This window comes from Lagenorhynchus albirostris, chromosome 6, assembly GCF_949774975.1.
Source record: "Lagenorhynchus albirostris chromosome 6, mLagAlb1.1, whole genome shotgun sequence".
In the NCBI taxonomy this organism is placed as follows: Eukaryota; Metazoa; Chordata; class Mammalia; order Artiodactyla; family Delphinidae; genus Lagenorhynchus; species Lagenorhynchus albirostris.
The window spans coordinates 60,699,250-60,714,147 of NC_083100.1; the positions used below are offsets into that span (position 1 = coordinate 60,699,250).

At 36.2% G+C, this 14,898-nt stretch overlaps 1 protein-coding gene across 2 annotated transcripts in view; it reads right to left on the bottom strand.

Moving 5' to 3' along the window:
* Positions 1 to 1,129: 1,129 nt before the first annotated feature.
* The window catches only part of DYNC1I2 (dynein cytoplasmic 1 intermediate chain 2), a 50,840-nt gene continuing 37,071 nt past the window's right edge, over positions 1,130 to 14,898 (bottom strand). For both annotated transcript variants that reach the window (XM_060152651.1, XM_060152650.1), the window contains 3 exons: positions 5,350 to 5,490; positions 3,374 to 3,499; positions 1,130 to 1,820 (listed from right to left, as the gene is read on the bottom strand). In XM_060152651.1, the coding sequence (XP_060008634.1) occupies positions 1,707 to 1,820; positions 3,374 to 3,499; positions 5,350 to 5,490 (381 nt within the window). In that variant the 3' untranslated portion in view covers positions 1,130 to 1,706. The remainder of the gene's footprint in view (positions 1,821 to 3,373; positions 3,500 to 5,349; positions 5,491 to 14,898) is intronic.

Genomic DNA, 14,898 nt, shown 5'->3' on the forward strand with positions numbered 1-14,898 from the left:
TTTATATAAATGGTGGGCAAGAATGCAATAACTATTTTAGTGATTACATGAATTCTATACTAAGACAGTGTGACCCTGCTAAACTGAATTTTTGACTCACAGACATTACCACCATGAGATAACTTATTTATTTGCCTGCTGATATTAAAAAAAAATCTTTGGTATATAATAGGCAATTATGAGGTGTCAACTTATGAAAACTGAATATATAAAAATAGAGAACTGCCTGAAGTAATTACAATCAATAATTTTAGAGCTGGAAAGAAATTTAGAAATCATCTAATCCTAACTTAATTCCTAGATAATAAAGAAGTCAGATGGAAAGACTTGGTTGGCTAAAATCACACTTCCCATGAGTGCCAGAGCTAGAATTAGAATTTGGGTCTAATATTCCAGGTCAATTATTCCTCACACTATACAATACTCATAGTTAAGAATAAATTACTTAAAAATTCATTTCCCAACAGATCTTTGTTAGTTTAAGAAAATCAAACCAAACAAAAATGTTCAAAACCTGGCATCTACTCTTCCTTCCTAGTTCATGTTGTTGAATAAATGACAGTTAAACTTTGGAAAGACAAAAAGGTCAGGATCAAGGAAATGGACAATTTAAAGTGGATAAATTCAGTATCTGAGCATAATCCTTTTCTCTAGTCCTGAAACAGGTTGACTGCAACACAAATTCTTAGATATCTGCCACTTACCTTTCAGGCTTATAAGATAGGGTTGTAGTAACAGATCTCAAGATGTGGAGTTGATTCAATGACAAAATTCATTTGAGCACTTTCCTTCATGGCTACTGCAACCACAAAATCAATTTCTCTCAAAGGAGGTTTCAGTCTCAGAGGGCTCACATATAATCTCAATCAGTGAAAATAATAGGCAGCTTTCTGTTTATTCTTTAAATTATCTTAGATGGAAAGAAAAAAGGGATTAAAACAAAAATTAACCTAGGAAAAATTTTGTCACTGACATCGATTATCTAGACATCAGCTCATAATGCACTGGGAGATCTACAGTATACTATATGGTATATTTAAGGCACAAAGCTTTATGAGGTTTGAGGTGGCTGCTTACAACAGGAGCTTAAAGAAAGAGATGAAAAAAAAGATACTTTATAAAAGCAGCAGAATTTAATAAAATTTTAATTGCAAGAAGTAAATCAAAATGAAAATTTGAGAAGTTAAAGCATATTTGTGTTTATTTATAGATTGTTATCACATGAATTATAAAGAAAAAAAGAATATCAGAATGGAACTGGATAGATGTATTCATGCTATGGCTAAGAATAAACAATGTTCCTACATATTATGGTTAGTGAGAACATTATCAGTATAACAGGGAATTGTGATTATTTAAAAATATGTAGAACTTACTTAATCTGTGCTTTAGAAATAACTGTATATAGTGTTATAAGCCGAAAAGACTTCAGAAGAATACCCCAAATATACACCTGTGTATAAGAATTCAGAAAAGGCTGCATTCTGTAAAGTCAATCAGCTGCATTAAAAATGACACAAATCCAAAACAAGATGCATGTTATATAAAAAAGGACTTTGTAAGATTTGCTTGCTGCATTAAATCCACAGTTTAATCCACGAAATTTCCTTTTAATTATCATTTAGACAGAAGCATGCAAATAGTTCTAGGATCTACTTAAGAGTCTTCCCCAAATCCACTACGGCTACATATTCCCTTTTCAGGAGCTAAGCAGGTATTCGGGCAGCTGCTTCCTCCTCTGCATCTGCTCGGTTTGCGTTAATTTCTGCAAGTGTTCGGCCAAACCGTGCCCATTCATCATTTCGGGGGACAGCAATCTGCTGTTAAAAGAAATACAATGTTTTATGTGTACACTGAAATAAAAGATCATCTTACCTACTATTATTCAGTGTTTTCAAATACTTTTCCCATTAAAAAGTAATAATTGACCTGAATGGCCTTTCCATAATTACAGAGACTATACCAATGATTTATAACATTTCAAAACAAAAGATAGTGTTTGGGAAGTGTGTTTTGACAGCCTCAGAAATGATTTTGCTATTATCATCATCCGTGCAAGAGAGAATGACAACGATGCTCTGTAAATATAACTCCTATGCACTATCTCATGGATTTTGCTGGTGGGCAGGAAGTCCTGAAAAATTTTTACTTCTTGCACCATTCCTAGTATAAAATAATTTGTGAAGCATGGTTCATAAGATCTGGTTTCTTCTAAGTGTTTATTTTTGTTTGGAACCTAAGATAACCTTTCCTGATATCTTAATCCATCTCTTCATCAAAAGGTATGCTACTTCTTACCACTTTAGTGATGTCCAATAGCAAAAGGGGAAAGGAGGCTTGTGATGCTTTTGCCTCACTAAAGCAGTCCAATAACCAAAAATTTTTGACAGCTGTCATTATAATATTTGAGGAATCTGGCATGCCACATTAGGGCACAAAACATTCACTGTGGCAAATGGATATGCCTGCTTCTAAATCTACCGTATGACTTGAGACTAGATTGGACAGTGATAACCAATATGGTAGCTACCAGACAAATGTGACTATTTACATTTAAATTACTTAAAATTAAATAAAATAAAAAATTCAGTTCTTCAGTTGTTCTAGCCACATCTGAAGTGTTCAATAGCCAAATGTGACCAGTGGCTACCACGTTGGATAGTGCAGATACAGAGTGGTTCCATCTGTGCAGACAGTTCAACTGGCTGTTCTAAATGATTCACTCTACCTCCCTCCAGATCTAATTGCTAGAGGCTGTGGGGTTTCCAGAGAGAATGGGGAATCATAAGGCATAGCAAAAGAAAGAGTGAATAAGGTGCTAGCCAGGACTAAAACATGAGGAAATCACTCCTGAGCATCGTGTACAGTCAACCCAAACAGTAAAGATGAGAGAGCTGCAAGTCATCCTGTTGGGTTCAATAATAATGGACTTGCAACAAGGCTCAAGGAGTCAAGACTGACATTTCACATAGTCATCAGATAACTCTTAAAAGATACTACTTTTGATTTCCACTACTTGGCCCAAAGAAATCTATGAATACAGAAAAATAAAATCTTATCTCAATAACAATTCTGTAAAGCCCCAAAATCCAACTATAACTCTGAATTTCTTCTGCCTGAAGAATTTCTAATTTCCAGCAATGCATGCTTGAAGTACTTCCAACATATGATACTACCCTCAAAATCTGCTGCATGGGGATACAGGACATTCAGTTTAGAAAGAAAATTAATCTCAAGAGTTGCTTCTATAGTGAAAAGTAAGTTTTATCAATTCATGAACTTCAAAGACTAGTTTTAGCCACAAAGATACTGCCACTACAATACTGTGAAAGCTAAACAGATGTGTCAAAATTATAGGCAGTGAGCCTCATACCTCTCCCACATCATATATAACAATCTGTCCTTCAGAATCACCCACGGCAATCTCTCTTCCAGAATGGGTCCATCTTACACGATTAAGAGCAGGATTACCCTCCACAGAAATGCTGGCAGTTGGCACCTAAAGTCATTTAAAATATAGTGCAGTGTTAAAAGTTTCATCAGGATTTCTATAAACATGTAAAACTAATTCTTCTTTCCTCCAATCTGGCTACATTTTTAAAAACAAAGATGAAAATAAAGAATTTTCCCGACTTTCTTCCTGTTCAGTGACACATTCTGAAGGACATTACAGTCAATCCTTGAAAATGGTTTGGGAAAATAACTTAAGTCCTTATATAAGAAATTTTCACATGACTGGATACATCATTTTGAAAGATCTTCTCTTTAATAAAGGATTCTTTGTTGTTTTAACTTCTTTAAGAAGTCAAGCCATTTGAAAACAGATGGCCAAAACCTCACTTAAAGAAACATCTCAAAAGCCCTCATAAACAGATTACGGTTCAATTTTAGAGGACAGGAATTACTTTTGTAGCTTGCATCTCTGTTAGCTAAAACCTGTGATTTGATCCACAGTTGCCAGAAACAGTTCATACTAAAGATGCAGTATGGGTCTTTCCAAAGCCCCTGTTCCCATGAACTGTCTGGAGCAGGGCAGGATGATGTCACCAACACAGTGGCACCATTCCCTGGAATCTGACTGTACCCTCTGCTGTGCTAAGGAAAAAGAAATTATTTGCCACGCATGGAGCAAACCTTCAATGTTTGACTCAGAACAGTATCACAATAATTTTTAAATTTTTGAAATCTGATTAAAAATAATCCTACTATTTGACACGAGTCATCCTCAAATGATTAATTTAAACTTCTAGAGTGCCAAAATTGTTCTAAGAGAAAAGTTATAACTTAGATATTTTCTCTGAGTTAGCAAATTACAGAAAAGATCCAAATTTTACTGTGACCACAAATGTCTAACACCAAAATCCAAATTAAGAAAAAAAATTGGTCTCATTCGAAGTAACTAGAAATGTATAATCAAGTCCAGTCATCTAGCCAGTCAATACCTTTCCCTAGCAGTATCTTAATGTTCCTCTTCAAACTACTATAGCACGAGTTAGCACAGTGTTAAAATTCTTACATTTCCAGTATACAATTTCCTTGTCCTGTATAACCAACTAATCTACTTCAAGGGATTTTGGACACTTGCCACTAGAAATATGAAGAGATGTGCGAACGAGTGGGCTGTGGGGGAAGGCACCAAGAGACCTTCTCCTCAAAAACTTTTATTGGCAGAACTGCTAACATTACTTCTTACCACCACACAGCAATACAGAACTCTAAGAACATTTCAAGCCTCTCCACATTGGTAAAAATAAACCTGGTTAAACATAAATAATAGCTGCAGTTAAATTTCATTCCTAATAACTCATTTTAGTATAGCAGTTAGGAAATTTGATGATTTCTATATTAATTTTATACTAACAGTAACACTGTTTTCAGTGTTTCATGGAACAAGTCATCAAAATACATTTTGCTTCATTCAAGTAAGTCAGCCTAAGACTAATATTTATGGATAATATACAATTCTATCAAGGTTAAGAGAAAACTTAGAAATTCAGAATTAAGGCTAACATATGTCAACGATCTGAAACTATCTGCTTTCTAGCCTATGAATCAAAAATATCTCAGTTGCCTTATGAATGAGACTTTGTCAGGACATTAGAGACAGGATAGTGCTTTTTAGAAGTAAAAGGAAATACCCCAGTCCTCTTGGCAACAATATTTCTCCCTTCAGTTCTGCACAGCATGGTGTTTATTATTTAGGGTACAAAGCTTATTTGGTTTCTTTGTGATGAAGCTACAATCACAGAGTCCTTTTACATTTCTTGGGATAAAAGGAATTTCACAAATTATTCAATAAATCTCCAATTTTCTATTTTTCAGTGCAATTTTTGTTATTTTCCTGCTCACCTCTGTGTCATTATTGAGATTCCACAAATCCAGCCTACCCATGCCATCCACACAGGCAAACAGGGCTGGGTGGGTGGGTGACCACATAACATCATAAACATAGTCTGAATTATCTTCAAATGAGTACAAAGGCTTGTTATTCTGAAAGGGAAAAGTTGATTTTTAGCACAGTCAAAATATGACATACATTCAACAGGTATGATAACATTTTATGATACTTAACTCAGCCTAGAAAAAGTTCCTATAATTTGTTTCACTACAGAATTACCTGGAGTTATGAACTAAGAATCAATGACTGGGGTTCCCTGGTGGCGCAGTGGTTAAAAATCTGCCTGCTAATGCAGGGGACATGGGTTCGATCACTGGCCCGGGAAGATCCCACATGCCGCGAAGCAGCTAAGCCCATGTGCCACAACTACTAAGCCTGTGCTCTAGAGCCTGCGAGCCACAACTACTGAAGCCCATGCGCCTAGAGCCCATGCTCCGTAACAAGAGAAGCCACCGCAATGAGAAGCCCGCGCACCGCAACGAAGAGGAGCCCCCGCTCACTGCAACTAGAGAAAGCCTGCGCGCAGCGACAAAGACCCAACACAGCCAAAAATAAATAAATTAAATAAATTAATTAAAAAACAAAATCAATGACTGGATTGCATTTTCTGTTTAACTTGTAGACACCATACTGTTTAAAAAAAGGAACAGAATGTGCTTTAAAAACATTTCAATGAGAGGATTCTGGAAAGATGGGAGCAATGGCAGTGTACTTTTTGAATCTCCTCTAAATCTCCCCATAAACCCAGACAAAGCAATGAGGATAGCAAAACCAAAGATTCACAGACAACATCTACAACAAAATCAGGAGACAAAGCTCCAAATGTAAGCAGGTGAAACAAACCTTGGACTACTATGAGATCTGCACAGTACATCTGTGCGGGAAGAAGTATGGGAAGGCACGAGGGCTTCTGACAGCTGGAGAATAGAACAGAAGAGCCTCACAGTCCACAGCGGGTGCTCACTGGACAGTGTGGGGGTCAGTCTGAGAGCAGGAGCAGAGACTGGGAGGGAGTTCAACAGAATTCGATTTATAAATAATTGCAGGCAGACTCCAGTGTAGTATAAGTAAGGTCTAATGATGCAGTCTGAGCCTGATAAACTTGCAAAATTAACAAATCAAAGCTCCCTTTTCAAGACAGTCTCACCAAAAAGAAACTGCCAGGAATGGAATCCAAGTTGTGGAATACAGCACAATAGGGACAAAGCAAAGAGAAGGTTCAGATAAAGGTGGTGGAGAGGAACGGAAAAAGGTACATTTCAGAAAGTACAAGATAGAGGGATATATACCCACTTGGCAAAAAACCCAGAAGAGCTTTAACCTAGACTATGAAACCAGAAAAGCTAACCTTGCCATTCCCTTCCTCTTAAATGTAGAGAAAAACTCATTTCACTACTAGACAATAACCAACAAAAAAAGGATCTCACTCAAATCTTACACAAAGTTATTGTGGCAGATCTTTAATAAGTGTGTCATGACAACTAATGGGAAAAGAATAGCCTTTCAACAAATGATGCTGGGACAACTGGATATGCACATGCAAAAGAACAAAGTTGGACCCCTCCTTCCTCATATCATATACAGAAATTAACTCAAATATATCTTAGATCTAAATATAAGAGGTAAAACTATAAAACTTAGGAGAAAGCATAGGAGTAAATCATTGTGACTTTGGACTTGATAATGATTTCTTAGATAACAAAAGCACAAATGACAAAAAAAAGGATAAATTGGGCTAAATCAAAATTAAATACCATTATGCTTCAAATAATACCCTCAGGAAAGTGAAAAGACAACCTATACAATAGGCAAAAATATTTGGAAATAATATACCTGATAAGTGGGACTTGTATCTAGAACTCTTACAACATTTTAATAAAAAGGCAAATAACCCAATTAAAACTTGGGCAAAGTTTTAACAGATATTCCTCCAAAGAAGATCTACAAATACAAATAAGCACTTGAAAAGATGCCCAACATCATTCTCCATCAGGGGAATGAAAATCAAAACCACAATGGGATATCATTTCATACCACAAGGATGGCTCTAATAAAACCCAAAAACCACTGAATTGTACATTATAAAATGGTGACTCTTATGGTATATGAACTGTATCTCAATAACACTGTTATTTTAAAAAAGAAAGAAGAGATAAAGTGAATTTTTTAAAAAACTGATAGACAAAGAAGATTAACAAAGATATACTTATAATGGCAGGCCCTAAAAAAACCCAAAGCAATACTATAGAATACAAAAATCTTAATTTAACAGAACTCTCCTAAAAGAAAAGACAGCTTGAAACTTCATATTAAAGAAAATCCTGTGTATGTAGGACATTCAACCCTTAAAAAAAAAAAAAAAAAAGATTTGATCATGCAGATTTTTAAAGACCAAGTCTTGAGTAAAGAAAAAATAAAAAATTAGATTGTCATTATAAATTTTTTTTTTTTTTTTTTTGCGGTACGCGGGCCTCTCACTGTTGTGGCCTCTCCCATTGCGGAGCACAGGCTCCGGACACGCAGGCTCAGCGGCCATGGCTCACGGGCCCAGCCGCTCCGCGGCATGTGGGATCCTCCCGGACTGGGGCACGAACCTGTGTCCCCTGCATCGGCAGGCGGACTCTCAACCACTGCGCCACCAGGGAAGCCCCGTCATCATACTTTCTGACAATGCTTTTTGCCAGAAAACAATAGAGTAACATATTTAAGGTAATCAAAAAAAAAATGTAAACTGTGGATTTTACATACAGCCAAACTGACCTTCATAAACAGATAGGCTCTTCAGAATATGGGAATAATGCACCCACAAGCACCTCCTGAGGAACCTACTGCAGAATAAGCTTCAAACGACCAAAAAGAATGAAGAGATGTCAACATAAGGACTGGAGGACACCAAGTGATTCACGAGGGTAAGCTTCTCTTTACAGAATTATAAACATCTACAACTATACATGACAATATGAACAGTACCATAAGAATGCAAAACCCAGACTGTGAGAAACTAATAGGACAACCAACCTGGTTTCTTCAACAACAGCAATAGCAAGAAAACAAGACAGGGTAGGAAACCCTACTTTAAGAGAGCGGCTCAAAAGATATGTCAATCGCAAATAAACGAACCTCATTTGGATCCTGCTTCAAACAAATAAATAGTAAAAAAAATGTTTTTAATGGAACGTTGGCTATTTGATGAAATTAAGGAATCACTATTCATTTTTTGGGGGTGTGACAATGATATGGTAGTATTACAGGGTTTTTTTTAATGACTGTTTTTTAGAGATACATACTGCTTATTTATAGATTAAATGATATGTCTGCATTTAAAATAATCCAGGACTGGGGAGGGAATATAAGTGGGAATAGATCAAACAAGACTGGTCACGTGTTGATAATTTTAGAAGCTAGGTAATGAGTACAATGGTTTCGTTATACTCCTCTTTCTGCTTTTGAATCTACTGGGAATTTTCTATAATAAAAAGTTTAAAATTATATATTTAAAATTTTCACAGTAACTGTCAACTGCATGATTATCTTAATAGCCAAAAATGTCTGTTTGTAATTAAGAAAACAAAAATTTTAACAAAACTTATAAGTAAGCTAAAAACAGAAACTAACAGGTTTTTTTTCCTTCTTAAGATCATTATTTTCCTATAACTCTCCTTGGCAACAATGACAAGTGAAGTCTCCCTCTGAGGTAGTTTTCAACTTGGGATGAGTATCACAATCACCTGCAGAGTTTTTAAAAACTCCAGATGCAGGGCCCCACCCTCAATGTACTTCATCAGTCTCTTTGGTGTTGCTCCACTAGAGATTCTGATGCACAACAACGATTAAGAAACACTGTGCTAAGACCTGTAAATCCTGAGGCAATTGTATACTTCTTCAAGAAAATCCCAATTTTAGGCAATTTTATGGTCTCTCATCAAAGACTTAAAAGAGAAGTTGTTCACAGTCATGTACACATGCTCGACTCTATAAGAATCCGTATTGGTGTACAAGATTTTTTATATTAATGTTTTATTTTTAAAGAAGGGGTTATCAGAAAAATAGGCAGACTTAAACAGGCACTTCAAGAAATGGCCAATAAACACATGGAAAGGAGCTTAAGATAACCTCTTTAGTCTCAAGGTAATACAAATGAAAACCAAACTGCAATACAACTATACCCATCAGAGTAATTAAAATGAAAAAAAAGGCAGAAAATACCAAGTGTCAGCAAGGTTGTAAAGCAAGGAAAACTTTCATATGCCACTGGTGAATTATAAACTGGTAAAACTATTTTAGAAATTTGCTTGGCAGTATCAACTAAAGCAGAGTGCATGCATACCTTATGGCCAAGTACTTCCCTCCTAAGTATATGCCCAACAGAAATGAGCTCTTGTGTCCATCAAAAGACACCTACAACTATGCTCATAGCAGCATTATCCATAACAACCCCAAACTACAATCAACCCAAATACCATCAGCAGCAGAATGGACAAATTATGGTATATTTACATACGGGAATAGTATATATCTGAGAGAATAAACAATCTATAACTACCTTCAACAATACGAAATGACTCTCACAAATATAATGTTGAACAAAAGAAGCCAGATACAAATAAGTACATATCATATGATTCCATTTTTTATAAAATATGAAAAATGTTATATACAAATTAGATTAAAACTTACATAAAAATTATATCTCAAGTGAAAAAGAAGATTGCTGAATATCTCAGGAAATTATTAAATAAAATATTTCATCTATTAGGTGGACTGTGATGCAGCCAGAGGCAAAAAGCAGGATGCATTATAACTGGGTAAAAGATTATATTAAAAATAAAAATACAATAAATGGCAACATGTTCCCAAATTTTAAATGTAATTAGAAACCTTTGTAATTTTTTTCAAGTTTAATTTAAAAAACACAGTCATCCAAGGATTAACAATTCTTCCCCCTCAAAGAGAAAGAAAGCACACATACAACACCAAAACTGTTTCATAATATATTAATTTTATATATGATACTGCAAATTAAAATCCCAAATGGATCATCTGAAGTACTTTTTAATAGTAATACTTTTTCTTAACTTGAAGAGAACTTCTGCCTAAATGGAAGAGAGGCAGCAGGAAAGAGCTGAAGAGGGGCGTAGGATATAAACTCTTATCTCAGGGCTACCAATAACTAGTTTTAAGGCTTTGGAGAAATCACTTCATCATTCCAGGCCCCTATTTCCTTATTTACAAAACAAAGGTTATCAGTGGTTCTGAATCTTGACTATACATTGTAATCCCGCTAACCCTGGAGGGATTTTCAAAATTATGCTGTTGCCTGAGTCTCTTTAGATATTATGATTTAATCAGTGTGGGGTGCCAGGTGAGCACTAGAATTTTTTAAAATTGCCAAGGTGATTCTAATGTGACCAAAACTGAGAATTACTGAACTACATGATGTCTAAAGGTCACTGCAGCTCTAAAATTCTTATAAACAAAAGGTTTGCAAACATATTTTTCAAAAAAATGAATCAAAAGAATGTATCATTCTTTGAACAATAGATAGCATTTGAATAATCAAAGGTAACTCATTCTAGTACAGTGGTGAATAAATAAATAAACACTGTAAGATCAAGGGACAAACCATATTTTTTCTGAGCTCTTTAAAGTAATGGGTTAAATAGTGTCCCCCCACTCCCAGCCCCCTGCCAAATTCAAGTCTATGTGGAACCTGTAAATGTGTCGATATTGGAAAAAGGGTCTTTGCAGATGTAATTAAGCTGAGGTTATACTGCTTAGAGTAGGCCCTAAATCTAGCACGACTGTTGTCTTAAAAGAAGAGAGAAATCTGGACAGAGGCAAGTAGGAAAAGCTCCATGTGATGACAGAGGCAGAAACTGGAGTGATGCAGCTGGAAGCCAAAAAGCACAAGATTGCTGGCAACCACCAAAAACTAGAAAAGAGGCATGGAAAGAGGAACAGATTCTTCCTTAGAGCCTCCAAAAGTAACCAACCTTGCTAACACCTTGATTTCAGACTTCTAGCCTCTTGTGAGAGAATAAATTTCTGTTATTTTAAGTTACCCAGTTTGTGGCAATTTGTTACAGCAGCCCCAGGAAACTAATACAGTAATTCTGTATTTTTCTGGGGGTAACTGGGGAGTTCTAGACCAGTAACCAAGAGTCCCTATAGTAAATCCATGAACGTAACAGTGAGGTGCTCTCCAGAGAAATGGGAATTGAGTATGTCCTCACTTGGATCGGCACAGAAGTAAACAGATTCTCATTAAAAAGAAACAATTCTAAGGGCGGAAATACCTTCCTATATAACCTGATGGAAGATACTAACTTTTTAAGAAGGAATGTGTCTATTAAAAGCAATGGAAATATACAGAAGCAGTCTTACAAGAAAAATGAAGACAGTGCCCAATTCAAGCACTGCTCAGGAAACAGCATCTCAGTCAATGGATCCTGAGGATTACCACCCATGGCAGGGTTATCTCTATGTGAAGATGAATGAATCACGCTGTCTTTGCTTGATGCCACTACACATTCAAATCAGAAATCTTCTTTTGTTCCAATTCCTTGCTAACCAAGCAACGTTCTGATTATAATTTGGCTTCCCGTGTGGGTTGTCTACAGGGAAACAATGAGCTGGTCAGGCGAGCATGAGTATTTAGGCCTTCTGGCAGTTGTTTCTCATTGTAAATTAATAAATTAACCTTCTCCAATGCATCATTGTCTTAGAAGCCTGTGAGTTCTAGTCAGCACTCCGTAGCTAATCAAATCTAGTAGACTGACAAAACTGAGTTTCTGACTATGCAAAGGACAGGCTGGACACTGGCCAACAAGTTACTATGGTATTTTCTAAGAGTTAAAAAGGTTAAAGCTTTTCAAATAAGTGTTGAATCTGGAATATACTGTGCATACATTAAAACATTTTGCCCTCCAAATAAATAATTACTATATTTTGAGAGTAATCTGTAACAAGTATGGTTAAATGTGGTCGGAATATTAAGCTCATTTATCAGGTCTACCCCTTAATCAAGTGCTTATGGAATCCTCAAGTTACCTTCAAGAAGCTTCTACTCCTCACATATTCTTGCTACCATTTTTCAGGACTTCCAAAGTGTTTCTGCTGTGAATTTTCAAATTTGGTATTTTAAAAAGTTAACAGTGTCCTTCAAATATATTAGAAGCAATGTCCTGGCTGGTTTAAATTAACCTTCACCAAAATGTGGAAAACGATCTTCATCTTCTTTACTAAAAATAACTGAGTTCAAAAAAGTAAACAATTTGATGATCCAGAACTCTGTCACTACATTAAAATTCCTGACTCTGCAAAAATTAGAAGCAGATGACAGAAGTAGATTACTTGAAACTAAATTTGAGGCAGTAACAAATTGAGATTTCTAGGGATTTTTTAGAGGACTTATAGAAAATGAGAAAAAGAAAGAATCTTGTTTCGCTATTGGGGCAGAGACAGATCTTAAAGGATACAAAGACACAGCAATATCTAACGATTCGTTCTCCCAGTTTATGGGGGCTCAATGCCTAGAGTCAGAAAACACTTAAAAAGTAAAGGCAAAGAAAAACAATTAAAGTCTGTAAAATTCATGAATGTGAAGATACGGGTGTAAAAAGCTTAAAATGGGGCTTCCCTGGTGGCGCAGTGGTTGGGAGTCCGCCTGCCGATGCAGGGGACAAGGGTTCGTGCCCCGGTCCGGGAGGATCCCACATGCCATGGAGCGGCTGGGCCCGTGAGCCATGGCCGCTGAGCCTGCGCGTCCGGAGCCTGTGCTCCACAGCGGGAGAAGCCACGACAGTGAGAGAGGCCCGCATACCGCAAAAAAAAAAAAAGCTTAAAATGGAACTGGAACAATGTCTTTAAGAAGAGATTATTTTAAAACCTTGTCCATTATTCATTATCATTGTGTTGGAGAGCACAGAGGCTCTACCAAGTTTTCAGGGAAAAAATGAATACCAGCAACACAATTGACTATGAAGTATAAATCCAAGATCAAAACAATGACCTTGGGAGCCATAATATGGCCAAATAAAAAAATACTCAGCAGACTGTTGCTGCTCCACCCTTCATAGAGTAGAACTATTTGTGTGAAGATAAGTCAGAATAAAAGGTAATTCTTCTGATAAAGTTCTACAGGGTACTTGCTATTCTATAGCAAGTACCTGTTCTGTGTTGTCCTATCCTTTGGCCACTAACATTGGAGAGGTATGTATGCATGGTGGGGGCGGGGAGTGGAGAGCCATGTATCACAGTTGAATGAATAAATGAGTTTTCTATATGAAGCTCACATAAGGAAGCAATGCCTAGCTCAATTAGCAAAGAAAGAGATATGCCTGGCTGTCATTCTTATTCAGTAGGCAGTTCTATGTTGAAATACAGCAAAATACAGGAACAAAAAATATCAACCACCAATCAACCAGCTGTGTAGTACCACAAAAGCAAGCATCAATCAGTCTGCTATCATAAATATAAGTTCTGTTCTTGCTTAGGCAAGATGAAGTCTTCATTTTCCAGTCCTATTTGGTAATATATGTAAGAATGGAAGCCTCAAATTTAAAGATAAAAGAAGGATGGCAAACTGAAGCCCTGAGATATTAAAAATAATAAATCTACAAATAGATAAAAGATTCTTTTCAATTACTGAAAAAGGAAGCTGGCCAACAATCTAAGAAAGATGTAACATTTCCTGTGTCTCTATATAAAGGACTACTCAGGTGAAGGCATAACCAGAAATCTAGCCACTTACGTAGCTGCCTACAGCCTAGAGAGAGAGTTGGCTTCATCTTTCCAATTCTGCATCTTGCTTTGGTTTTACTAGCTGGATTATGCGTTTCTTTGCTGGTGATTGTGAGAATCTTCTACCTCTACCTTTTGCCACTGTATAAATCTCATTCAAAAAAAAAAAAATTCAAGAACAATCCAGGAAAGAAAACAGATGATTGACAGTATATGCATTCAAACCGAGCGTCTGATCTCCATGAAGAGGAAAAGGAGGAACTGAATGAATATTGTTAAGTGCCTATCATGCTAGACACTGTGTTAAGCACTATTTAATATGTTTTCCTTCATTAGACTTAAATGCTATTTTTATGCCTGCTAATTAATCCCAAACCTGAAAACGTTCAATTTTAAGAGAAAGTTTTCTAACTCACTAAGAAAGCATCAAGAAAGGACAAGAGTGAATAGTGAGTTCATTCCTGATTTCTGAGGCCAACATTTGATAAATAAATGAGTTCCACTGTAATAGTGAAGAATATCTCTTAAGACCACTAGGTTTTCTCAAAGAAATTGAAGAATCAAATAAAGTTAGGATAAGGCAGACAGAAACATGAAAAAACACAGCTTAAAATTTAACTTAATTTAAATAGAATCTGATATTTCAAGTATGCAGCTTTGCCAGCAGCAATGTAGTACTGCAGAAAAGCCAGACAGAAAAGTCAAGGCACTTTAATTTTTAAATGGAGTCAAATGAAACTACAAGGCCTATCACAGGA